A 27465-nucleotide genomic window follows, 5' to 3' on the forward strand; every position below is an offset into this window, starting at 1 on the left:
TGGTGACCAATACATTTTTTATAATTCTGTCTTCAAATGTCCTAATATCCTTTCTAATATGGTATCTTGCTAATTTGCAAAGCGTATTAAACTCAATTCGTTCATGGAATCTTTTGTTCTTTTTCTTCTTCATTTCTTCTCTTTTAACAATCAATTCTTTAGTTTCATTGGTTATTTTCCTCATATTTGTACTTATTATAGGTTCAAAAGCATTTTTTATGATGCTTTCCAATCTATTGTAGCTCTCTTGCAGACATACACCTCTTTGTTCACGCCAATTCTGCAATTCTAATTCAAATTGTCCTTGTTCATTTGCTTTGAAAATATTCCCTACTACGTCTTCATTCCATTCTCTTTTTGGCCTCCTTTTGAAGCAATCTTTTGTCAATTCAATGGATATGAGTCTGTGATCTGTATAAATTTTCAGACTCCCTGAAACCTCAAACTGCTTCACAATTCCATTGTGCCTAGTCAGCACATAATCTATTTCATTTTTAAACAATTGATTTGGTGAAATCCAAGTCCACTTCTTAACAGCTCGTTTCTTGAAGAATGTATTAACTATTCTTAATCCTTGCTCTTGACAGAAATCCACCAGTCTTTGTCCAGCTTCGTTCCTTGTCCCATAGCCATATTTCCCTACTGTAAGCCTCTCACCCTCTTCCTGCTTTCCCACCTGACTGTTGAAGTCACCAATAATCAAAGTTATATGTTTCCAATTGTTTCTTTCCCTGCTTAGAGCTGCGGTGAGTGAATTGTAAAATGATTCGTGCTCAGCTTCCTCAGCCATTGAAGTAGGAGCATAAACTTGGTAAATATGTAACAGTTTTCCCTGAGTTTTCAACTTCAGCAATGCTATTCTTTCGGATATACCTTTGAACTCTACGATTTTCGTCTTCAACTCCTTTCTAACAAGGAATCCAACACCTTTATGACCTGGTGTTTCACCAAAATGGTAGAAAATGAATCCACTGCTCCTTTCAATCTTTTTTTCGGAGTGTCTCCTTACTTCTGCTATACCAAGGATATCAATGCTAGATTCCTTCAATGCTTCCTCTAGTTCGATGAGTCGATCTTCTGTCTTGAGTGTTCTTACATTGAGTGTGCCTATAATTAAACCTGGGAGGTTTTGGTCTTGATTCCCCTTGATGACCAGTCGTTCTGGGGAATAACTATTTCCTGAATTCCTTACTTTAGATATTGTCCTCTTGTTTTTGTTGGTTGGTAGCCTGGTTTCCACATTTTCCTATTCATCCTGTTTTTTTGTTTCTTCTGATCTTGAATTCTCCTTGCGTTTTGCTCCCGATTGCTCGTTTTGACGGTCTTCTTCTTTAGTTTTATCAATATTTTTGTTAGGAATCTTTCAAGGCTGTTTTCATTGGACTTTTCCCCTTCTTCTTTGTCTGACGATCACGGGATTCATTGCATTCTCCTTGTTTTGGACTCGGTGATGCCTCTTCACTTCTCGCTCGCTTAGAGGCTCGTTTGACTCTTGCAATTGCAATTCCTCCAGGGAAAGAAGGGTACCATCAACCTTCAACTTATCTCCAATCATGAAAACTTTCCTTCCTTCTTTTTTTAAACTCAAAAGGTGTGAGAATAATTCCTTCCTGATAGCCCTTGTCTCAACTGAAAAGTCCTCCTTGATTTGAATATTTTTAAATTCTTGTTTTTCTTGAAGCTTTCTTTTTCCTCTCAATATCGTGTTCTTCGTTATGAGTGAATTGAATTTCACAATAATAGGTGAGTTCTCCTTATTCCTGTTTGTTTTCCACAATTCACTGATGAAATTCCCGTTGAAATCAGGAACCAGAAACCGCAAAATGTTTATTACTTCTTGATTCATAGTGAAAAGCTCTTTACTTCCAACACCGAAAAGCAACAAGTTAAACTTCCTATCTCTTTCTTCATTTCGTCTGTCCTTATTCGAACTTTCTTGCTTTAGGCGGGAGATTTCAACTTTAATCTCATCTATTTCTTTTCGAAGAGAACTATTCAATTTGTCGACCTTCTCATCCAAATCATCTAGCTTCTGTAGTTTTCCTAGAATTTGATCTAATTTATCCTAAATATGAGTCATTGCGTACAGCGGTTTGTTAGTTACGGTAATAACTTACTCTACTTGACTTATGAAAACTCCATCAACGAAATTTACGCTAATTACCGACTACACCTCAGTCCTATCTGGCGATCCAACGGAATTGTTGGACTAAAGATGCACAACACTCAATTACGCCGCCCTCTCCTGAGGGTCGAGCACTCAATTACGCCGCCCTCTCCTGAGGGTCGAGCCGTTACAACCCAGACTTGGATGAAGATTAAGCGATACCTGAGTAGAAATCGATTCCGATGTCAACAATCGATCCACTGCATGACACTTCGATACTAGCCGGCGAAATCGACTCGCTGTCACTGCCTAGTTCGCTGTCAAAGTCGCCTGCACTCGACTCCTTATCTCTGACTACGCTAAAAATAGCTGCTGTCGTAGAAATGTAATAGAATGCCGGCGTCGGGAAAATGGCGTCTCTGTGGAGAATGTTTATGCTTTCAACAAAACTACGGTAACTACTTACGATTTTTGAAACTTGGATGTTCAGGAATGGTATCACAATTTATACTTGAACTAATTGTTCATTTCGGTGGTCTGTATTCTAATATAGATTTAATGTTATTTTCAGACAACTGTGATCCAGCAAAGATCCATCGTTCAGATGAGCCGGTAGCAGTTGGCAGAACAGTCTGGGTGAGCAGTAGAGTTGCAATGCCTTCCTGATCAGCTGCACAGTGTTCAAAGACGTGCGATGGATTAATAACAGACAATATTGGAAATGACCGTCGGCCCGGTGATAACCACTCTTGTTCGTGCGTACTTCTCAATCGAAATTGATGAATTTTATCTGAACTAGCATAAATTCAAGTAACGAACGATTAATCGATGAGTAATTTTTAACACGTGTTTTTACTGTAGTTTGTCTAGATTTGAAAAGAGAGTGGATACGATAAGAGTACTGTTTAAAGAATTTCGTGTTGGTCGTATGTCCAACTCTTAGTTAAGTATACTTATTCATATATGTGCAATAAAGTGTTGGCTGTTTGCGATGTTTACAAAATTACCTTTGTAAAGAAACAAGCTCGGCACACGCGTTTTTCACTTCTTGGCACCTTTCTATTCTTACAAATGGATATATGTGAGCTGGCAAATCACACTTTGGCATCACTCTACTCTTACTCTTACAAATGGACATTTGTAAGCTGGCAAATCACAATTTGCTACAAATACTTTTGAGAACCTTATTTGAAGGTTGGCATAATTATGTTAAACCCTTCAACTAATTAGAAAATATTTTTTTTCTAAAAGTTTTTCTGCAGTATTTGGCAATGATTTATCTGTTGAAAGGAATAAATATTGTGAAACTAATAATGGCCAACAACAAATTTGTTTATTTCAGTAATTATAATACAAAATTAAAATCATGCAAGCTACACTGAACTTTCATACTGTTAGCTATTTGTAACACATTTTCAAATTACCACAAACTTGTAATGCCTTACATGCACATTTTTAACGTCAGGGTGTAAATTTCTTATGTAATCTATGTCAGGTTGAATCGATTTATTTTGTTTCTATGTACAGTTCATTACTCCATGATAATCAGTAGCAGTCATTTGCAAATTGATCCATATGGAAATCTTGTAAATTATTTCAAAATAAAAATAAAAAGTCGTGTAAAAAGATTATTCCAGTTTGTTTTCATGTATTTTCATATAGTAACCTCCACACAATTCTCATATCGCTCTGGTTTTCATAGTCATCCCAATTTTTAATACGTTAGTATCTCACTCCTATCTCGGATAATTGCAAAACTTGAATTAATCATTAATAAACTCTCTGATATTCCTTTATTATCATTTCTAATAATCAGTGTGATTAATTAAAATTTCAAGTATTTTCATCGAATTTTTACAATATTTAAGAGTTACACAATAAGTTAATCTTTCTAATAACGGAATTTCCACTTGATGAAAGAGATATTTTTTTCAAACTATTTTCGAGGGATTCGTTGGTGAAGTTGTAGTGCACCGAAAGTTATTGAGATGATGTTCGTTGTCATATGGATGTGCATAATCTATCATTGTATCACAACTCAATTATCACTGAAATAATATACATACAAAATACAAAGTGTACACATACACTTCAATTCTTGAAAAATCTTCAAAGAATATTGTGCCTTTTATTGGCGATTTTCGGTAAGTAAGTTTGATAGGTTCATAGAACATGATCGCAAAAGTGGTGAAGCAATGTATGTTATTTTTGAACCAAATTTCTCAAAATTGATGTCTGATTCGGAATTAAATTTTATTAATTCAATATCACATTTTAATTGCTTTTGAAAAGTAATAATTTCATCGACTGCCTCTATCGTGAACAAATCCATTAGTGTAGAAAACCATTTCTATTACCTACAGTAGCCTCCCTTATCCCTTACATTGGCCTTGGAACTATTCTATCTAACATGCAGTGATGCAATTTCGAATCGTACTAAGAATCAACTACATTAATGATTAACTACATTTTTCAATGATTCTCTAGATGAGTTTTATTACTAGTTGTATCTAGCTCACTTATTCATGTTAGTGTTTATTAGATATCTCACATCAATTTGATAAAAAAAGGAAATAGCAACATAGGCCTACTTCTTAAGAAAGTTGGTGTTGATAATGTTCTTCGTCTTTCAAGATGTGCATATTCTCAGATTTGAGGCAAATACAAATTTGAGGTTCAAATAATATATTCTGAAACTGAGATTGTTGAATGAGCCTGACTTTATAGCACATATATTGAAAATTTGTCAAAGTATTATTATATCTGCAGCTTTAATCTAATAAGGGAAGCATTCTGATTAACCCAAGCCTTCCCGACAGTAGCTGTTGATTTTCACTCGTATATATTATTATTGATCATTGTTGTAATTTGTAAGTCAACTCACATTGCTGTCAGTCCTATCTACTTAATTGTTGAGTTGATAGATTTGTTGAAAATACTTTTAATTGTGAAAACGTTAGACTTTGTAAAATTATCACGGTTGTTCATCTTGTGATAGAAACTACTATTACTTATAGAATGTACAATAATTTGTTGTACATGTTTACTATATTTTTGTAGTCGTTCAGGGTATAATTTAATTTTATTTATTATAATAGGACATTAATGTTAGTTCAGAAAGATCCCCTGTTTGAGTGAACCTACATTGAAATTCAAATGAAAGGAACTTTAAAATTATAAAGGGGAATTTTAGAATGCTTTCATCATTTTTCCAACACGAGTCAAGTTGGAAAATTAGGGACGAGTTTTAAAATCGTGTAACAATTATTTTTCCATCTAAAAGATTTTCCTCATTTCAAAGAATAGAAAAATATCTATCATATTCTCCCGAACCAAGCAATAACGCGCGGTATTGAGTAGTAATTTTTTCAATCTTTAAAGTCCTAGTTCTCCACAATTTACTCACTCAAATATAAAATGGGCTTAATGTTATTGAATAGATACAGTTTTGTTCAACTTGAAGACAACTTCATTCTCAGAGAATTAAATTCTGTTCATTTTTCTTCTCTATTTCTTTCTGATCATTGATAAATTAGATAAATCCGTTTTTATTATGAGGACGCTAGTGCTGGATTTAGAAAATGTAATCCTAGATTAAATCGAGTTTGTACTTTCAGATGAATTTATCAAACAATAATAATTATTATTGTTCAATAAATCGTTTATTGGTAGAACAGAACTGAGGCATCTTTCACAAACATTTATTAACCTAGGAAAAAGCTGCCCACACACTAAACGTACAGCACAGCAAGGAATACTATTTAATAAATGCGTATTTCCAGTGAGTTGTAGTCAGCTTTTTCGTATTGTAGGTACTAGGTACTAAATCTTTATGAGATATGCCCCTGTCTCAATACAATATTGCCATCCTCTCTAATGATGTTGAGTAACACTTTTATATTTCATCCAAAGTTTTCATGGTCATTGAGAGTAGTAATAATATTATAGATACGCACAAAAAGAAACAAATTTTCCACTTACTTTAACCGAAAATCTATTCTAGTGGATAAATGTCTCCCATGAATTCATTTCAGAAATAAAGGTTGAGTTCCACAGCTCAATCTATATTTTATTCTATATGCTTGATTATTGGTACAATATCAATTATTTTTATATAGGCCCTATAAGTAAACTTCTCGAAAGCATTTTAAGCTTTTTGTTACATATTGTGAGTAAAAGAAACTAGAATTGATATCAATGAATAAGATTTAAAATATATTGAAATTCCCAATTTGAAAGTTTTTCACCGGTATTACACTGTTATTAACGTTGCAGAATCTTGTTTAAAATATTATGATGTATTAGCAACATTTCTATTGATCATAATATTGATGGTTGTCAATCTACACCTGAACCACAAGCTACTATGCAATTATTTATGGGCTCATTATTTATCACATCAACGTACTCGCAAGCAATCAGACAGCTTCATGTTTATTTCCTTGAGCCTATTTTTTTCAAAGTCAACTTCATTAGCCTTGCAAGATATTTTTTTAGTAATTTATCTTTACTTTCATAATTTCACTCATTGATAACAGAAGTTGAACAGATATTTCCGTTTTATATCATGTCATACAATCATTATAAAACTGTCAGAAACCACCTCGTTTTACTATTTAAACCATCTCCTTTCATCAGCTAAGAAATTATTCTGTAACTACAATAACAATGAATCTGAGAAATATTGATTGAAAATTTACACTGATAATAATGGAATTTATTAAGGTTTAACTTAGTTAAGTATTCGACCAATTATCTAAATTCGTACTATAATATTAGAAATATTGATGTGTATAATATAACTAGCTGAAAGGTCAATGTCTATTGATTGGAAAACATAAAGTGATCAGCTAATACACTGATCAATACTTACAATTACAGTTTTCACAAGATTTTTTGTACGATTCAAATCAGCCCATTTATTTCGCGCTACTCAGTAAAAGGTTTGATTAATCATCAACTTTACAGGATCAAATTAACATCAATATTTTTCATCATTTGATAATTCCTTGAAATCTTCTGTGTGTTAGCTGATATACTGTATCTGAAACGTTGTACATATTTAGTATTTACTTAGATTATGAATTATAATTATCGAATGTAATTAAATGAATTGTAAATATATAATGTTTTTGAAATGAAGTTATTTCAACGGGTATACTTTGAGACAGCTTAGATGATAGTTTTTATGTGTTTTCTGTTTTCAAAAATGTACTTTTTAAAACCGATAACGAAGCGAATAAAAACTAGATGTATTTTAAAATTGTAAAAATATAATCGTAGGTTTTTTAAATGATGTAACTTTGTGTATGAACGGATTATATCTAGGATTAATTCATTGATATTCTTACACGTGTATTTTTATTACCAAACTAAGAAAGAAAAAGTTCACAAAAAAATTCAATGTTCATCTTCAGTTTGAAACGTGACAGACCTTTTTTATTATACATGCAGTAATTTGTCTAAAGATAGCTAAAGGTAATCTCATATTTTCGAGAAAAATTTGATTCAATTCGTTTCCAAATCAGTTTTCCATTATAATAAATAGCCTGTAGCTTATTAGTTGAGTTTTTACATCAATTTCTCTGAAATATTTTAAATTTGTATGGAGAATTTATTCAATTTGTAAATTTAATGTCTTCAAACATCATTGCCAAGGTCTAGAATATTATATAAATCCATGAATCCATTTCATCTAAATGTTCCGTTATTGATAGCAATTGCAGCATCATAGATTTTTAAATTATTATTTTATTCCTCCCTTTCCTAATTTACCATTCCAATTCCTATCCTTCTATTATTTTCCAATAAATACTTTCAATCTACGTTAATGTAACGATTTTTGCTGAGACATTACTTTTGTTTTTTCCAAGACTACCCAAACTGCATTGAAAATTCTTCAACGCCTTCAACCATGTCACATGCCTTTTTTCAACATTTAGTTTATTGATTGCTTCAAAGCAAGCCCAAAAAGCATAGCACACTGCCAGTGAGGCAATACATTTAATAAAGCTTTAGTTGAATGTATTACCACCCTTTTTTCTCCAATTTTGTAATGCATTCGTTTTATCTATCCAGTTTTCTATTCGTGAGCGCATTTAAAATAATTTATCAAAACCTGGAGCCTGTTTCATAAAACTTGAAACAGCCCACCTTTTATAACTCAAAAACATTTGATTTATGCTTACTGCACATTTAGAGCTAGTAATTAAAATTTTTTTGTGATTCTCCTATATTAACTGTGTATTATGAAACAGGCTCCTATTCTCTGATGTTTTATACCATAAGTTTGTATTACACAGACTCAAGAGGTGCTTAAATAAATTTTTCCTATCTCCCAGAAGACTAGTAGATATAGTTTTTCAGCATTTATTGTGATTTGGGCTGATTTGTGACTAGGGCGGTATTTATAAAAATAGTTGTTATGAGTTGTTGCGTAGCAGCCAACCACTAGAATCCCTCCGATTCGTTCCTGTTGTTGGTTGCATGGTAACCAAATCTTCTGAGGCCAAGATTGTTCATCGTTCAGTTTTTGGCTAAAAATGTTTGTTAATACAACTCTCAATCACCATTCATTATTCGAGAAAATATTAGAGAAATATATTTCACACAGATGCAACCTGATTCTGTTCATAAAACCTAATTTAGATTACGCTTTTATTGTATCTTATATTAATTTCAGTTTCAATTTAAGTTTGAATTAATGCTTTAATCCTCTGTTACCATGGCTTTACTAACTTTAATAAACTTGAAATAAGTGACAGCATACCATTAATACTTGTCTATTCAGAACTTACACGGTTTAATAAATAACTATATATTTTTTATATTCATAAGCTAATCATCTACAATAGGTAGTCAGATTCACAATCTTTTATCATTTTAAAAAAATTATTTTTATTTTGAACTGGTAAATAAGATTGAGCTTTATTAGTAGACTTTTATGTTGACTATTATTTCTTGCTAGATTGAACTTGATATTATTAAACTTCTGTATATATATAAAAATCATTGTCATTTTGTTTGAATGTCACATCAGTTGTATGCTAAATTTAAATTGTATTTGTAAATAGTGGTAATCAGTTGTTTATTATATAATGTCAATTTCATTTCAATCGATGCTAGGCTAGGGTTAAAATTCAAATTTAATTTTTAATACTATTTCATAAATTAATCATCATAGATATTGTTTCATTGTTAATTTGTTGTCTTTATTTTTATTGTCTTCTCGAATCGTTCTGTTGATTCTCTGTGTTAATAGATAGATCATAATTTAGATTAATTCAATTTTTTAGTTTTATATTTTTTAAATTAATTCTCTTTTTGCGACGGAAATTGATTTTTAAATTATTATTTTTATTATTATTACTGCTATTAGTACTTGTTTTACAAATTTATTTTATAATTTTGCCTTTTCGAATTAATGTTTTCATTGTTATTGACTTTAAAAATTGTTCTAAATTGTTGTCTTGAAATTTATCGTAAGCTTTGTTGGTTGATTACAATTTTCCTCACAGATAGTCATCTGTTATTTTGTATACTAGGCCTTGACCAATGAAAGTTTCGAGATTTCATCATTGCAATTTGATATCAGCTAATGGATTATGAAAATAACTGATAAAAAGTAATTTAGAAAGAAATTCAATAAGTCCTTAATGAATTTGATCTTAGGGACATTTTAAAATCGAATCTAATTTTAATCTCAAGGTTTTAGTGTAATGCAAATTTCCGCTCTGCTGCTCTAAACTATGCAAGGCTTTTATTTTATTGTTTTTTTTAGATTAAAACTGTGTAATCATAATGAACCCACCGAAAATAATATCTTAACAGCTATATACTATTCCATTCCTATCAATTTAGTTAATTTTGGCGAAGCGGAATAAATCAGCCCACTATTAAAACGAATAATTTCAAACTACCATTCATGAAAAACTCTTCATTTTTAAAAACTACTTAGAGAATAATAATCATACTTTACCGATAACCATTTGTCCCGGCCTAGTATACTAAATAGACACAAATTTTAAGCAACTACCAATAGTCCTGAATTAACTATGATCCATGTATAATTTTTGATATCTTGCTATTGTAATAATTTGATGATTCGCTGTGTGTTTATAAATATTTGCTACAAATGCTATTTATTTCTCTTTTACAGATAAATAATATTATTTACATCATGTGCTTTATTTTGACTGTCATGATTAAAAAATATTCAGATTAAAAGTTGTACTAAAGAATAAGTCAATGATTATTGTTGCCGCCTGTAAAATTCCTCTCTTAGATATTCCAAAATTCTTCAAAATCCTCTTCTTTTTATATATTTTTGAAAATCTTAAATTATTTCAAAATTGTCTAATATTCTTCATGGATCTTTTTTTTATAAATCTTTTTCAACAATAATGTATGATATTGACTACTTATACTTGACATTTTAGCCCGTTTTATTAGTTCGGTCAAATAGCTAATGAAGATGCGTGGATAAACTCGGTACGTAGTTTATCCTTGTTTCTCCTGTAGAGATTTTTTTAATTTCTCCTAGTTCTCTTTTTATGATCAAAATAAAAAGTAAGCTATAGTCCAAATTGCGGGTACTAATGGCAAAAACCAAACAGTTTTTCAAATGTAAATTTATTTGAATAACAAATTGATAGTAATTGGATTAAATCTATTTTTATACATTACAGAATGTTTTGTAACTCGAAATTGTATGTGGTGATGAATTCAAACTTCACAAACCCCTCATTGTGGATGATGGAATTTACTTTCATTGTATAGTCAGGTTTTATATCTAGTTTTGATTTCAAACTTGAGCGTTTTGTAATCTTTCTATTACAAATTTGTCGTATTAACATATGAAGTTAATGATGTACTGAGTGATCAGACTTGCAAATATCGTATTAATAGTAATCTTGGCCTTGAAAAAATTAAACAAAATATAAATTGAATTGAAAATTTGATGATAGAGAAATTACTTGCACACGAAAAAAATTGCAAGGAAATTGAATATCTGATTTGACTGAAAATTGTGAAAACGCAGTATGGTTTTACTGTGACTGCTAACTCTAAACTCTAATCCATATCAGTCATTCGCTGAACTATTACAATATTATTGTACCACTAGCTGATATTAGGTTTACTTAATTATTATCCGAATAGTTACCGGTAATGAATACTACATCTTGGGGTGTTCACAATTTCAACTTAGCAATACCCCTACTGTATTTTATATTAGTCATGTTGTTTCAATGGCAAAGTAAAAAATCTCAAGAAGTATTTGTAGAATTTTAATGGATTTTAAAATGAACTGCGAAAGTTTATCAACTTTTTCTAGTCAACAGACATTATTTTATATTCTATCTACATTTAATCTAGACACAGGAAGGAAAACACACCTACTACCCTACTAATTGAATAGTGGTATTCAGTTATGTTGATAAATTGACTGTTGATAAACGGTAATTGAGAGGAAGAATCATATTTTGATTTAAAGCTGTCATCTTGTTTTGCACTTTGTATTCAATGAATACAAGAATATATTCATATATTTAATATTCATTCATATCCAATGAAGAAATTGTATTTCTTCAGTTGGACTACCTCCAATTTTTCAATATATGGTATTACATCACGTAGGGCTACGACACACGATACCTATGTAGAAAGAATGTTAACTTTGGGCTACGTTACATTGAGTAGGAAACTTGAAACATTTTCTTTCATGATGGGATAGTCGGTGGAATTTACCTACTACGCGGGTCTTTGTTGAGCAAAATGAGTGTTGATTGTGTGCTTTCTAGTCTCCCAGCAGTGGTTTGCCGTAGAAAGTTGGGGCATTTTGTTGAGCGAAAAGTTTGTCGGATGTGAGACACAGTTGGGAGTCAAACTCGAACGGTGTCCTACGGGAATGCTGCTGCTGTCAGGATTGAAAAGTTGCTCGATTTGAAGTTCGCAGCGAGGTGAAAGGCCTCTGTGATTGGTCAGCCGACATCATTGAGCCGCCAGTTGTGGCTCTGGCGTCGTTGGGCGATAGCAGAATGTCGTGAGCGAACTGGCTGCATCTGCAAATGACAAAATTTGATTTTTGAAGATTCTACAAACTACATATTTTAAAAATCAGACATCGAATTAATCGTATAGCATTCAAAGTTTCTTGAATCAAAATCAGGAATATTCTTTAACTCCTGTTTCGATTAGTTGATAGTTACCTATTATTCCCAGTAGCCAACAAATTGTATTTTCTGGGTTCTGTGTTGCACCAGTCAATATCAATATCCAAATTCATAGATTAAGAAGGTTTGATCAGTTGATTCAGGACAGTTTATCCTGTTGGTCACTGCAGCCTAGCATTATTTTGCATGTATAGCATACTGATTACATAATTATTATAATATTATCCATGTATGAATACCTACAAATACAAATATCATAACCACAATACAACTATGAAGATTGAAAAACATGTCAGTGTTGTGAATAAATTTCAATTTCAAAAAGAAATTGAGGGAAAGGAATAATGAAGTTGAGGAAAAATAAAGTAGATAGCATTTTAAAAATAAAGTACTTACGCAACTAAAGTTCCACGTTCTCTTTGAGCAAGTTCCTTATCTGATGAAAATATAACTGTCCTGTAAGGCATCTGCTTACTACTGCCACTTCCAATCCCAACCGTGTCTAGAACGCCATTGTAAACCAGAAGATCATCTACCAATATCTGAAAATATACATTTTGTTTGAAATTGATGTTCGGAAATATATCTGTTCAAGACATTGATGATAACAATTTTTAATGGAGTCTAAGAATATGTGGATAGGAGAATAAGGTCAAGTTTCTTACCCCAAATTCCTTCACTCCTCTGCTGGGTGTTTTGCCGTAATTCCATAACTTGATCATGGATACCGTCACCTCTTTGTCAAAGACGACAAATATCCTATTTATCTGCAACAAATTGATTTCCTTGAGTAAATATTTATTTATTCACAATTTTACAATTGATGGAGGACCGAGGACATCATATATTTCATCCTATTAAGCGAGCAATTTCTGTATATCTGTTTATATTTTTATATCTGGTTATTCATGTTAAACGGATCTCGGAAACGGCTCTAACGATTTTCACGAAATTTGGAACATAGTAGGTTTATGATATAAAAATTCGATTGCACTAGGTCTCATCCTTGGGGAAACTCGCTGAAAGTCATTAAAAGGATAATAATTCATCCTTGACTGAAACAGCTGAGACTTTTGTGGATAGTAAAAAGTGAGCGAGGTATTCTGTAGAAAATCAAAATATTGCATCCCCGAAATTCGTAAGATGACGTATAGCCAGCTGTAAAATATAAACACGATCATTTTAGAGAATTGTGTTCTGCTTATCAATAAATAAAAAAAATAACGAGCGAAGCTCGGTGCCCCGATACTTACTTACTTTATGTGGCTCTACAGTCCTGGGTGGACTTTGGCCTCCTCTTCATAATGCCTCCAAATTTCTCTCTCCTGGGCTCTTCGTCGCCAGTCTGCCACTCCTAGCACCCGAAGATCAGGGCGCCCAGGACGTCATTCAGCCATCTCCTCCTTGATCTTCCTCTTCTCCTTGTCCCCATCATCATCTCATCCATCATCTTCAATGGGACTCTCTCTTCACTCATCTTTGCCACATGACCCAGCCATTCTATACGTTTTGCCTTTATGGACCCTACAATGTTTTCTTGTCCAATGGCTTCATCAATCTCACTATTATACCTGGCTCTCCAATTTCCATCATCCCATTTTGGTCCCCAAATCCTTCTGAACATTTTTCTTTCAAATGAGCTCAGTGCTCTCTCATCCTTTCTCAAACTGTCCATGTCTCCGATCCGTATGTCACAACCGGCTTTATTAACGTCCTGTACATTTTTTCTTTTGTTTTACGCGAAATGAGTCTGCTCTTGAAATTTTTTTGGTTTGCATAATATGCACGGTTGCCCATCATGATCCTGTCATATATTTCATTACTCGTTCTATTATCACCAGTTAGCATTACCCCAAGGTATTTGAACTCACTAACGCCTTCTATTTCACAACCATCTGATATTTTCAAGTTATTTACCTGTCTCCTCTGCTCATTTGCTGACATTCTCATGTACTTTGTTTTTTCAATGTTTATTTCCAGACCCACACTTCCAGCCTCATCCCTCACTGTACAGAAAAGTTCTTTTAGATTCTCTTTATTTCTTGCAACTAACACAACATCGTCCGCATAGGTCAGAACCTGACACATTCTATTTACTATTGTGCCTCTCAGTCCCAGCTTCCGAATTACTGTTTCCAACACCAGATTGAAGAGTGTAGCTGAAAGTGCGTCTCCTTGTCTAACACCGGTTGTAACATTAAACGTCCGACTCATCTTATGGTACAGATTTTAACTTGAGCCGTTGTGCCATCCATTGTCAAGTTTATGAGATTGATCAACTTTCTAGGGTTTCCGAACTCAAGAAGGATTCTCATCATGCTGCCTCTCTTAACACTATCAAAAGCTTGGCGAAAGTCCACAAACAGCATATGCAGATCTGTGTTAAACTCAAAACACTTCTCCATAATCTGCTTCATTGTAAATATCTGATCTGTTGTACCTCTCCCTTGCCTGAAGCCGCACTGATGATCGCCAATTATTTCTTCAGCATACACCCCTAGTCGCCTCAACACCAGGGCAGAAAAAAGTTTGTATGACGTGCAGAGTAGCTTAATACCTCTGTAATTATTACAATTCATTTTATCACCTTTTTTTAGTATGGGGCATATCACACCACTTGTCCACTCTTCAGTCATCTTCTCTTGCTCCCATATCCATGTTATCAATGTATGCAGAGCTCTCACTATCTTATTTCCACCAAATTTTATTAGCTCGGCAGGTATTGAATCTCCCCCAGGCGCTTTATTATTAATTTTTTTTATAATTTCTGCCACTTCTTCATAGCTTGGGGGAGGGATCAAGGGTTCTGCACTGGCATATGTCAATTGTTCTTGCTCATCATCCTCCTCTCGGTTCAAGACATCCCTAAAGTACTCTGCCCATCTATCCATTATATCATTTCCTTCTCCTAGTACTTTTCCATCACGGCTTTTACAGGCTATTAAATTAGGCTGGAAACCTTTTTTCATTCTTTTGACTGCCTGATAAAATTTCCTGCTTTCATTTTGTTCATTCATTATTTCTATATTATTGATGAGCCTCTTCAAATATTCTCTTTTCTTTCTCCTACATATTTTGTTGGCTGCTTTCCTACTCTCACAATACTTGGTGCGGTTTCTTCGTGTGTTTCTCTGGACCATCATTTTCCTATCCTCATTTTTCTTTTTTATGGCTTCCTCACACTCCTCATCATACCATTCATCATTTCTCTCTCTTCTCCTTTCACCAAGGCTTTCATTGGTAACATCATTGATTGTTTTCTTTAAATTATCCCACAGCTCTTGAACATCCTTTTCATCATCATCAACTTCATTCAGACCATCCGGTATTAGCCTTTCAAGCTCTGTTCTATACCCCTCTGCATAGTCATGATTTCTTAGCTTTTCTACGTCAATCACACGTCTCCTTGCACCACTTCCATTTTCCACTCTTGAAAGTCTCTCTCTTAATTTGGCTGAGACAAGAAAGTGTCGGTGCCCCGATATTGGGATGTAAATATTGTAATAACCCAGTATTCAGCATTCATCATGATAATAGTATTAGGCTACTGTATTTCCATAATGAAGAATTTATCAGCATTGAGTTGATTTAGTTCCCTACTCTGTAACTTGGATCGAAATACCTCACGTTTATACTCAAAAGTGAATCTGATACATGAAATAATATTAAATGATGTCCAGTAACCAGTTTACTGGAGATTGATAATGTTGTAAGAACCGTAACTAGTTTCTAATAATGTTTCAATAGATCAGTGGTTGTGACAATTTCAAGTCGTTTTTATTCAATATGGATATTTCTATCACAGCATCATCTTCACAAATATAGAAAGTTATTATACATTCCATAAACTTATTCAATATGGATATCTTTATCACAGCATCATCTTCACAACAAATAAAGTTATTATACATTCCATAAATTTTATACAGAGTGCTTCAGAAGTAGTGTCGAACAGTTTAGGGTATTGTTCCTGGATGATAGGATACTGCAAATTAATGTTGTATTTGAAGTTTCCAAAACTCAGCGGTTACCCTTATAGCTACCATTTTGTTTTTCCACTCAGGAATTTTTATCTCAAGAACAAAATGTTGTATTGATCTGAAATTTGGCATGGATATTTATGCTATAAAGACTCATCTTTAAAAATAAAATGAAAAAATTTCTATGTACATATTCAGAATGGCGGCCATTTAAAATTTTTTATGGCAATTTCACGAAAACCGTTCACTTTACAGAAAATTTACAAGAGACAAAAAGTTTTCACAGAATAACAGAGAAATTAATTCTTTTCGTACTGCATGCATGACCATGAACAAACAAGATCATCTGAAAAACATAGTAAAATCAGCTAGAAGGCAATATTGAGCCATACCAAGTTTCAAAACTGCATCTTAAATACAATTGGAATTAAAAATTTAATATTGATGTTTAAATGGTGAAAAGTGGTCATGCATGCAGTACAAAAAGATCCAATTTCTCTGTTATTCTTTGACCAATAAACTTTAATAAATAAAGTTTCCTTAAAATCTTGATAAAATTTTGTAACTTTTTTGTCTCTTGTAAATTTTCTGTAAAGTGAACGGTTTTGTGAAATTTGCAATCAAAACTTTCAAATACCCGCCGTTTTGAAAATTTACATCGAACATTTTTCATTCTATTTTTTTAAATTGAGTCTTTATAGCATAAATATTCATGCCAAATTTCAAATCAATAGGCCTACTGGGCCTACACCATTTCGTTCTTGAGATAAAAATGTCTAAGTGAAAAAAACAAAATGGCAGCTATAAGGATAGCCGCTGAGTTTTTGACACTTCAAATACGACATTTGTAGTCTCCTATCATCCAGGAACAATACCTACCCTAAAATTTTCGACATTACTTCTGAAACACTCTGAATATTTTAAGTTCCATAAATTTATATAGTAATAACTTCATACATAAAGTTACTATAAATTCCATACAGTTATTGAATGGAATCGAACAATGTTATTTAAGAGCGTTTGATGTGATGAAAAGCTTTGTTGTGATAAGGTTGCAAGATTGAAGAGAAGGGAAGATGACATAGTATACCTCTCCAGGTAGAATGGGTGCAAGCCACATGTGTCTTCCATCAGTGGTATCATTCACGCCATCAATCAATTTATCAACAGTGCGAGCGTCATTCTCAATATTTTGTAGAATGTTGACACAGGATGGATGAGCACTGATATCTGAAAAATTAAGCAATATCTAATATGAGTCGCTGTGTGGATGAACAAAGTATCATTTCAAGGATCTACGATAAATTATTTTCTTGAACGAATGAACGTGTGCTTCTCCAGAGATGAGGCGTAATATTGATTTGATCTTAATATAGGAATAACTACAATTGAGAAAAAAGTGTTGAGTAACAGAGAACAGTAATAGGCCTAATCTCCATATCAATCGAATTCAAATTTTATCAATTTTCACATTCCTAATATAAAGAGAAGTATCACTTCCCAAATAAATAAAATGTTAAATCATGGTTCATTCATCTATACAATAAGCACATTATCAAAATGATAGGGAGAGGAAAAATAAGGTAACCTTGTGCTATTCCTCTCCCAAATTTAGATAACACATAGTCCGAAATAGGTAAAATCTTGCAGTTCTTCAATTCAAAAAATGTTCAGTCCTCAAGTATTTTTACAAAGTAGATTCTCAAATTTAGATGTTTTAAAACTGAACATGGAAGAAATATCTCACATTATTATAACTAAAATAGGAAATACTTATTGAAAAAAAAATTTGGTTTGAATTCCAATAACATTTTGTAAGTTATTTTGTGAATAAGATATATTGTGCAATATGAATAATAAGAGCTTTTTATTTTCGCAATTTCGTTTCAATTCATATACAGTATTTGTTGTGTTCAAAAATGATTCTGGAGTAGAGAATTTTATCAACTTACTTCTCTTGGAAAGTGGAATATTATAGCCATGCGCATCAAACATTTGAATTCCATTCAATCCGACGTAATACTCATCACCCCAGGTTGACAGCAAGACAAACTCGAAAACAAAACCACTTGGAAGCTCCGGTGATTCATACTCCTCCTGACTGTCTTCACCTGAAAATATCATTCAAATTTCTAAGACATAATAATACATACTCTAATAAAATATTCGTGCAAGTATGAATCAATAGGCTACAGTTCAGAAATTAGAACCTCGTGTAAGCAATATTTTCAAAAGTTCAATTCCATTCTTTGACATGAAAACCTAGAGAAAGCTTATTAATCCCCTAATGTATCAAGAATCAGAGCTCGTTGTAAACTATGTTTAAAATGGAACTGGAATGCCAAGTGCAACTGGAAGATATTGGAGCATTAGTGGGAAAGAATGCAAATAATGTGATAATAACTACCAAAAAATTTGGTCTTCACCCACCACAGCCATCTATTTAAAACTCAAATTAATACTCGCTGTCAGCACTCAAACTTCGGTTTTTCAGGCAGCGCCTAATATGTTATTTTGATTTACAAAGTTACTCTTTTTTATTCTAGGATTTATTAGTATTTTTCTAAACTTTGTATTATGTATTATTATGTTTATTGTATTATTTTTTTATTATCGCGAAATAAAATTTGGATTGACCTCGTCACTAAAATATCTAACTAATTACCGTACAAAGTTTCAAATTACAGGTCTCAACTTATTTATTCAGAACATACATAGAAAATATTCCGACTTGAAAATAATTACCACAATAAACGTTGAAGAATAAGAACGATATAATATCTGTATCACACACTATTATGTTCATATTTATTGAAGATATATTCAGATTACATTACAATATTAATACATTATCCTCTCCTATTTCCATGATGAGAAATATTTATATTAGTAGAAGATAACAATTAGTACGTTACTTTTCAATACTCAAATTACGACATAGCAGTCCGATTTTTATGATTATAGTATTGAAAGTATTAACATGATATAGTAAAGTGATCATTAACAAGCATTTCGTATAATGGGAGTGAAATTGAAGAAAATGAGTATGTAATTATTCTGACCGTGATGATAGGATGTTTGAGGACCAAATGGTGCCATAGGATCTATTCGCTGTGGAATCAAGGGTAGAAGCTGGCCAATCGTGTGATAGCAGTGACCAGATGCTTTTCTCACAAGTGTGCTCATCTGACTCAACTCTCCCAATCCACTCAAATCATCTTCAAACCTTAGATCTCTGCCATCCACAGAAACCGTCACTTGTTTCACCTGTTCATACCAATTAAATTATTAACTAACAAACAACCTTATTAAAATATGTTGATATACAATACAGTATATTGTTGTGATACTATTTATAAAACAATAATACTGTAATATTGATCATATTCGTTAATGCGATCAACTTAGCAGTAGATTAGTAGAATACTCTTATCAAGAAGCCTCAGTACCTTAAAATTGGAAATATTATAATATAAAAGGAAAGAATTGGCTCATACATGTGATTGATAGGAAATTCACGTCTTAACTACCTACTGAACCGATTGTCTTAAAATTTTGCATATTGAATCTCAATTCACGGAGGATGGGTTTAGGCCTATTTTTAATTCTTCAAGGTTCCAGTGGGTCAATTTTCAGTTTGTCAAGTTTTTAATTGGACTCTTGTGGAGCTCGGGTTACCCACTGCTAGTCATTTATAAATCGAGTGAATTTGACCGAATATTAAAATTGATGCATAAAGATAATCTTACCCCGCAATAGGAGAGTTCAGGTGATGCGTTATAATTCCAGATTATCACAGAAGAAATGTGGACAGGACTGTCGAATTTCAAAATGAGCGAGAAAGGAAGTCGCCTCACCTGGGCACACCACATGTGCTGAGCATCTGTCGTCTCATTCTCGCCATCTATTATCCTGTGCAAATACATTCTTCATTATTTATTGAAATTGAAAAACGTTTGAATGTGATGATGGAATAAACACAAAGTTACACAATTAAAAATATGGAATAATATCATAAAAAATATAATAAGAATTATGTTTATAGGAAGAAATGAATTATGCTTCTAATCATGAGTGTAATAGATATTATCATACCATTATATTATCAAGTATGTGGGAGATTGAACAATTTATTTTTGAATTGAAAGACTACTACTAACAAGTTACATCTTATTAAAAACTTGACAAACTGAGATCTTAAAGAATTTAAAATAGGCCTATAACCGTATGCAGTGAATGAAGAAACTATACCTATGCAAAATTTTAAGTTGACCAGTCCAGTTGTTCAGACACGTGATGATGCGTCATTCGTGAATTTTCTATCCCGTATGTGTAGATTTATAAGCCAATTCATTCCTTTATTATTATAATGTTTATACTTTAATATGATTATTTGGAGTACTCGTTAATAAAAGACTGTTAGACACTTGATTCTTTATTGACTTATTACTATTAACTCACAAAAAGACTTTACAAAACTAGACCGCCCGACTGGCTTAATACAAAAACTCCACTCCATTGCTTTTCTGACGTCATGAGCAGGATGCCCAACACTACACTGCTCCCCCCTTTAATTGACAAGACTTCAAAACTTTCAAGACTAAGACATTTTAAATAATACATGTTTATAGGACTGAAACTTCACATAAGACAATTTTCAATAAAGGGGCAAATTGGGCAATTTACCATGGGACTGGGCACCCAATTGGGCAAATAACATTTTGCCAAAGTCTAATGGAAATGATAATTTTTGTTTGTCTATTGCAAAAAATGAAACTGTGGAAACGCTAGCCAAGTCATATCCAAGAGTGTTTTCAAACAAAGATAATGAAAAACCCATATCGAAATTTAAGGTTAGTCTGAATTTGAAGGACGACAACGTCCAGCCTATTTTTCACAGATCATGCACTGTACCATATGCACTGCGGGACGAAATTGGTAATGAATTGGATAGATTGGAGTCAAAGGGAATAATTAATAAGGTGAAAACATCTGATTGGGGCAGTCCCTTGGTAATAGTCCCTAAACCAAATGGAAAAATCCGTATGTGCGCTGATTTTAAGGTAACACTGAATAAATATTTAAAAGCAGATCAACATCCAATGCCGGTTCCTGATGATATTTTCAATAATTTTACCGGTTGTACTGTATTTTGTCGTTTGGATTTAACTGAAGCTTATTTACAGTTAGAAGTTCATGAATCAAGCAGAGATTTATTAGTTGTAAATACAATAAAGGGTCTGTATCGCTTCAATCGTTTATGTTCTGGTTTGTCGCCTGCTTGCGCGATATTCCAGTCTGTAATTGAGTCAATTTTAGTGGGAATCGATAACGTTTCTCCCTATTTGGATGATATTTTGATAGGGGGTAAAGATCTTGATTCGTGTAAAGAAACTTTGAACAAGGTACTGAGTCGCCTTGAAGAATACAATGTCAAGTTAGATAAAAGTCTGAGTTTTTTGTCAAATCTTTAGTATTTTTGGGTTTTGAATTTTCAGCTAACGGTAAAGTACCGTCTACTTCTAAGATTGAAAAGATTTTGGGTTTCAATGCCGCAACCTGAGAATTTAACACAGTTGAAAGCTTTTGTTTCCATGTTCAATTATTATCGTAATTTTGTACATATGTGTCCTGATATCTTAGAACCATTTCATAAGTTAATGCGCAAAGATGAACCATGGTTTTGGAATTCAGACTGTATGGTTGCATTTTCAAAGTGTAAAATTGCATTGTCAGAAGCTTCACTTCTCACGATTTACGATCCCATCCTCGTCGCCAAATATAATTTTTATACTTTAATATGATTATTTGGAGTACTCGTTAATAAAAGACTGTTAGACACTTGATTCTTTATTGACTTATTACTATTAAGTCACAAAAAGACTTTACAAAACTAGACCGCCCGACTGGCTTAATACAAAAACTCCACTCCATTGCTTTTCTGACGTCATGAGCAGGATGCCCAACACTACACTTATATGATAGATTAATATAGACTGTATCACATTACATTCAACTCCTACAACACAGAAAATTGGATGAGGTTAACAAACACTATCGTATCTGTATGTAGAATTTCGTCATACTTTGTGAATTGAGGAGAATTTAATCAGACTCGAGTAAGAGATTATAGTTGCCGGTGCTCATTTTTAACCTTTGTTTTACATAAAAAATAGTCTACTGCCAAAACTAGCAGATAGCATTATTTTGAAATGTGATTTTCTCTCTATCAATCGATTGTGAAATGAACCAACCTACTAATCCTGTGATTACTTTGGGGATCACTGCACGAGACTCTGGAAATGTGAACCGGATCATCAGTCTCTCCCAGCACCTGCAAACCTGTCAAGCCAATCATCGAGTTGTGGCCCCAGTTGTTGATTATATTGATCTGCAGACTGTCGGTGCAGAGCACGGCTCCAGTGGTGATAGCACTCCGCTTCCTCTCTGCACCTGCACCTGGACCTGGACATGTCATTGGTCGTATCTCCTACAAAATTACCCATACATACCCATATTGTTTATTATGTATTTAACACACAGCAATGCATCAATCATCTTGAAATTCCTTTCTATAATTTAAATGAAATAGAACTGCTTTAAACTCGTATAAATTAATTTTGCAGTAGCTTCTCTGCTTTGAGCCCTGCTTTCCAAAATAGTATATATGTTCTGCTGAGAAAAAAATATTATGGAAGAACATAACATCTCTTATAAGAAACAACTTTTAAAACAAAGTTCACATTATTAAAAATCATAATTTATTCCATATAAGTGTATACGAGTAAAACGTAATTCGAAATATATGGTATGCAATATATATGTTTCTTATAAAATCACTTCACTTACCTTATTCAAATTGATAAAAACATTATAAAACCTGTAGTACCCTTTTATTAAAACATTTAAAAATCTTTATAACATTTCAACGATTAGTTTCGACCTACATTGGTTATTTACAAGTAAGAATGTTAACTTTTAATTTATACAAGTTAATTTTAACTTGAAAATGGCCAAAGTAGGTCGAAACTACTAGTTAAAATGTTTTAATAGAAGGGCACTACAAGTTTTATATTGTTTTTATAAATGTTTCTTATAATTTGTACGGTAATAAAATTTCTGATAATTATATTGTCAGTAATTAGGGACTGGCTGAAATGGTTACTGTAAAAATCATATTTATCTTTCAAGTTTTCAAAATAGAATATTGAAATATTGATGCAATTATTCTAAAAGTGGAAGTGTTTAAAAAATAGAAAATTCTCGAATAAATGGTATTATTTGAACTGTGACAGATATAATATTGATATTGTAAAATACTCACACTGACATCTGCAGTGAGTGGTCTCTCCGGCTGTTTAGCCAGCAAGTTCTCGTTGCTTATCTCGTTCATTACACTTCCAAACGTATCGTCATGTTCAGAAACTTTCTGCAGAATTTCCTCATCTGTGGTGAATAGTATTGTCTAAAAATAAATAATTATTATTATCAATTTAGTTTCTAGTACAAAAAACAATAAAAATAGAACAAAATTTGTTAAGAAGCTCGAGGTCTTTCAGTTGAACAAGCGGTAGGTGAATTTGTTAGCTCAGTAGTAACGACTCTAACGGGGGGGGTTTAGTATAGCTTCACTGTTTTGTAACTTTTCACAATATATTAAAACTTGCCCCTAACTTTCTTCTTATATCTGTTAACTTTTTGTTTTACGTATTTGAATAATGAACCAAAAACAAGCTACCTATATTATAAAACTATGAATAATAAAAATAAACATTCTGTCTTTAGACGTGATTAGTTATTCATCATTAGAGTGACGAAGAAGTGTATTTTTGTAACGTTATTTGAATTAAATTAATTATTAATAATTGAATTGGTGGATTTTGATCATCTTCAAAATTGTTATTTTTTTAGAGTATTTCTTTTTGGACTGGAAGAGATAAGGAACTATATTGGACAAAATTGTTCACTTACATCACCAAAAGAGTCTGTCCTCCCAATGATTCCGCCACAGGCTCTTGCAATCTCTCCCTGGAAGATGAGGATATCATCAAGTTGCATTGATATATTCTTGATACCACGGTAGGAGTGTATCCGAGACTTGTTATAGTTCTGGAATAAAATGTATTATTCAGTTTGAATAAATCTTGTGTACATAACATATTTATATTGAATTGCTTTCCAGTTGACAGGAGATATCCAGTAGTTATAAATTTATTAAATAATAAATTGAGAAGAATAGAACAATAGATTTTATTTTCAAATGTCATACCCAGATCCTTATCATGGAAATCGTTTCAGTATTGTTGAAGGATATCCTGACATAGTGATGCTTCCCCTCCGTGAATGGTGTCAGCCACAAATGTGCATAAAAAATGCAAAGACACCTCTGTACTTCACAGTACCAGGTAAAGAAGAAGTACCAGGCTCAAAGATGCTTCTGAAGGTGCATTACAATCCTTCTGAACACAAATAGACGTGATATGAATATTGACATTATTTACAAGAAAATTATAATTAATCTAAAACATCAACCTCTCCCTCTATCTCCCGGTCGTGTGTTGAAAATTTATGTATTTTTTATCATAATAATTACTCCCAGTGGTTTGTCAGAACGTCAGCACCCACCTAAAACAGCTGGTCCATTCCTCTCGTATCATCATTGTTTTATCACTCACGCACAAGCCTGAAGCTCATGTGGGCATCATCCTCAACAGTAAAAGTTTAGAAACAATTCTTAGATTATATAGTCATAAAATGATAAACTCATTGTCAACATGAAACTCAAAATCGCTCCAGTCTGTAGAACAATTTAAAATTGTGAGGAATGAGCTTTTTACTACTAACGGTATTTCAACTAATAAGTATTTTGTAACCCAATTCCATAATATTCTTTTCAATATGCACTTTCTTCTATATATGAAATTTGAAGGGTTGTGTGGCAGAGAGAACCTACTAACTTCGCCCTTAATAGAGGAAAGTACTTAATTCAATTAAATTCATTTTTAAAGGAAATATGGGGAAAATAGAGAGGGAATAGATAAACTCTTACCACCAAACTTTCTGGAGAGCCGCCCTCTATGCTTTCTATTGAAGAAGCTGAGCGACTTCCATGACTCTTCAAGAGACTTCTCAGTCGGATCGAGGTGTATTTTGGTGCTGCTCCGCCGCCTCGGAGTGGTTGAAGGGTTGTTGGGTGATTGCGGTGATGGCGAGTCATCTTTAAGTGTATCTGGAGGCAGAAGCAGGTCTAGATCTATGGGATTGTCTGCTCGACTCATCACCGCTCTGCGGCCATACCTTGCTGATCCTGTAATCAATTAGTAAATACATTCAAATATTCAATGATGATCTACATTGTTTTTAATATGTAGAAAATATACAGAGATTGATAGAAAGATATGAATCAAAATCAATACTGTAAAGCTATTGAATTAGGGATGAATGATGATAAGTGAACAACATATGATCATTAATATTAATAGTATTATTACGAGAATGATTTTACTACAAATAAGATAAAATTCTATTTGAATTAGGGATGAATAAGAGAAGAGGGAAGAGATGGTAAGTGATAAGTGAACAACATGATCATAAATATATGCGGGGATGATCCTGTACCATGCTAGATCACTACCTCTGTAAACAAAGCCATAGTGCATGACAGGTGGTTGATGGTAACGTCAGCACAAGTAGGGCTCCTACACCAATAAAAACGCTAGCTGATATAGATCAGCTGAAATCAACACATTTTTATTGGTGTATATTTTCATAGTGCATTCTGGTGACGTCAGCTCAGGTAGGGCTCCTACACCAATAAAAACACTAGCTGATACAGATCAGCTGAAATCAACAAATTTTTATTGGTGTAGGAGCCCTACCTGAGCTGACGTCACCAGAATGCACTATGAAAATACCAGAATTCTCTATGGCTTTGTTTACGGAGGTAGTGGCTAGATTCGCTTTATAGAGTCAATGGAAATGTTATAGGTACCTACGCATTGTTGCCATTTTTCAGTTTCCACCACCTTTTATGGTAAATTGATGTGATTCAAGGATTCCCGGTATATCTGATATAATATTAATTGTTGATTCTTGTTAATAATGATCAATTCTAAGTTCTATCTCAAATATATTCTATTCATCAAGAAAATATATCTTTTCATGATTTTAAAATATTTTTTATGATTGAGATTGAATATTTTGTTTGTTCATAATATTTCCTTACAGAGTACAAATAATCTGGCAACGGTGTGGGGTTGGAAGAGGATAGAGCTATTTGCTCTGTCTAAATGACAGGCAAGGAAAGCGAACCAATGTTGATCAAATGCTGACTTTATAACATTGATCTCACTACACTCATCGATGTGGTTGAGCTGATAATGAACAAATGAGGGTTCAACTCATGTTAGGGATAGCTAAATAGCAACCCTCCTTCTATGCGGTCCGAAGTAGATGAGTATTTATCAACGCTTTAGAACACTGGTGAAAACTGTACCTCGATTCCGAAGTCATCTTGTAATGGGAGGCCATCCATTGTAGTTCAATTATAATATGTCGACTAATCACAATAATTGTTGGAAAGAAAGATTTAATTGGAGAAAATGTCATATGTCAAACCTTCTCGCTTAGAAGCGACATAAGTAGCGGGAGTTCCCGGTGCATCTTCTGCCTCAAAGCCGAGAAATACCTTCTTGACGGGAGACAGGTCGAGCCGCCCCGGAGTTGTGATGGCGCGTCTTGTCTCGCGCATGCCCCGCCATGACAGGTCTGTCTGAGGGGGGCGCCACGACTGTGGTCTCGGTCTCGGTGATTCACTGACACACAAATTGCAAATCCATCAATAATTTAAAATTAAATTTATTGGATAAAAACACACTTTACGGTACATATTCAATAATAAGTAGATATTATAAATAATTATTTCAATCTCTCACTATTAGATAAAATGAGATAGATGAATAAGATAGAAATAATGAGATTCATCTCATGCATTCAAAGCGTGAATGCTATTTATGAGGAATGCAGACAGTATGAAGTGAGAATCTTACTGCTTGTAGTGGATAGATAGAAGATCTAAATATCTAGATCTAGATCTAGAATATATTATCAGGCTATCGGACTATAATTATTGGTAATACGTGGAGCTGGACTTTTCCGTCCTAACAAGGATATTTGGGAATTTCGCACAACAAGGCACAATTTGTGT

At 33.1% G+C, this 27465-nt stretch overlaps 1 protein-coding gene across 1 annotated transcript; it reads right to left on the minus strand.

The window, feature by feature from the left end:
- Positions 1-11642: 11642 nt before the first annotated feature.
- On the minus strand, positions 11643-27092 carry LOC111059716 (katanin-interacting protein). The gene is made up of 13 exons (XM_039435125.1): positions 26877-27092; positions 25309-25566; positions 24529-24650; positions 24231-24368; positions 23584-23724; positions 22514-22749; positions 20009-20171; positions 19322-19526; positions 18212-18370; positions 17350-17489; positions 12945-13046; positions 12676-12821; positions 11643-12168 (listed from the first exon to the last, which is right to left on the minus strand). The coding sequence occupies exons 1-13, from the start codon at positions 27007-27009 to the stop codon at positions 12027-12029; spliced, it is 2085 nt and encodes a 694-aa protein (XP_039291059.1). The 5' UTR covers positions 27010-27092; the 3' UTR covers positions 11643-12026.
- Positions 27093-27465: the final 373 nt, after the last annotated feature.

Source organism: Nilaparvata lugens, chromosome 8 (assembly GCF_014356525.2).
Source record: "Nilaparvata lugens isolate BPH chromosome 8, ASM1435652v1, whole genome shotgun sequence".
NCBI lineage: Eukaryota > Metazoa > Arthropoda > Insecta > Hemiptera > Delphacidae > Nilaparvata > Nilaparvata lugens.

Coding starts and splice junctions, on each gene's coding strand:
- LOC111059716 (XM_039435125.1), bottom strand. CDS start 27,009: ATGCGCGAGACAAGACGCGCCATCACAACTCCGGGGCGGCTCGACCTG. Junction 24,651..25,308: donor GCTCTCCAGAAAGTTTGGTG/GTAAGAGTTTAT, acceptor GGTACTGTGAAG/TACAGAGGTGTCTTTGCATT. Junction 12,169..12,675: donor GAACGTGGAACTTTAGTTGC/GTAAGTACTTTA, acceptor TGTCATTTGCAG/ATGCAGCCAGTTCGCTCACG.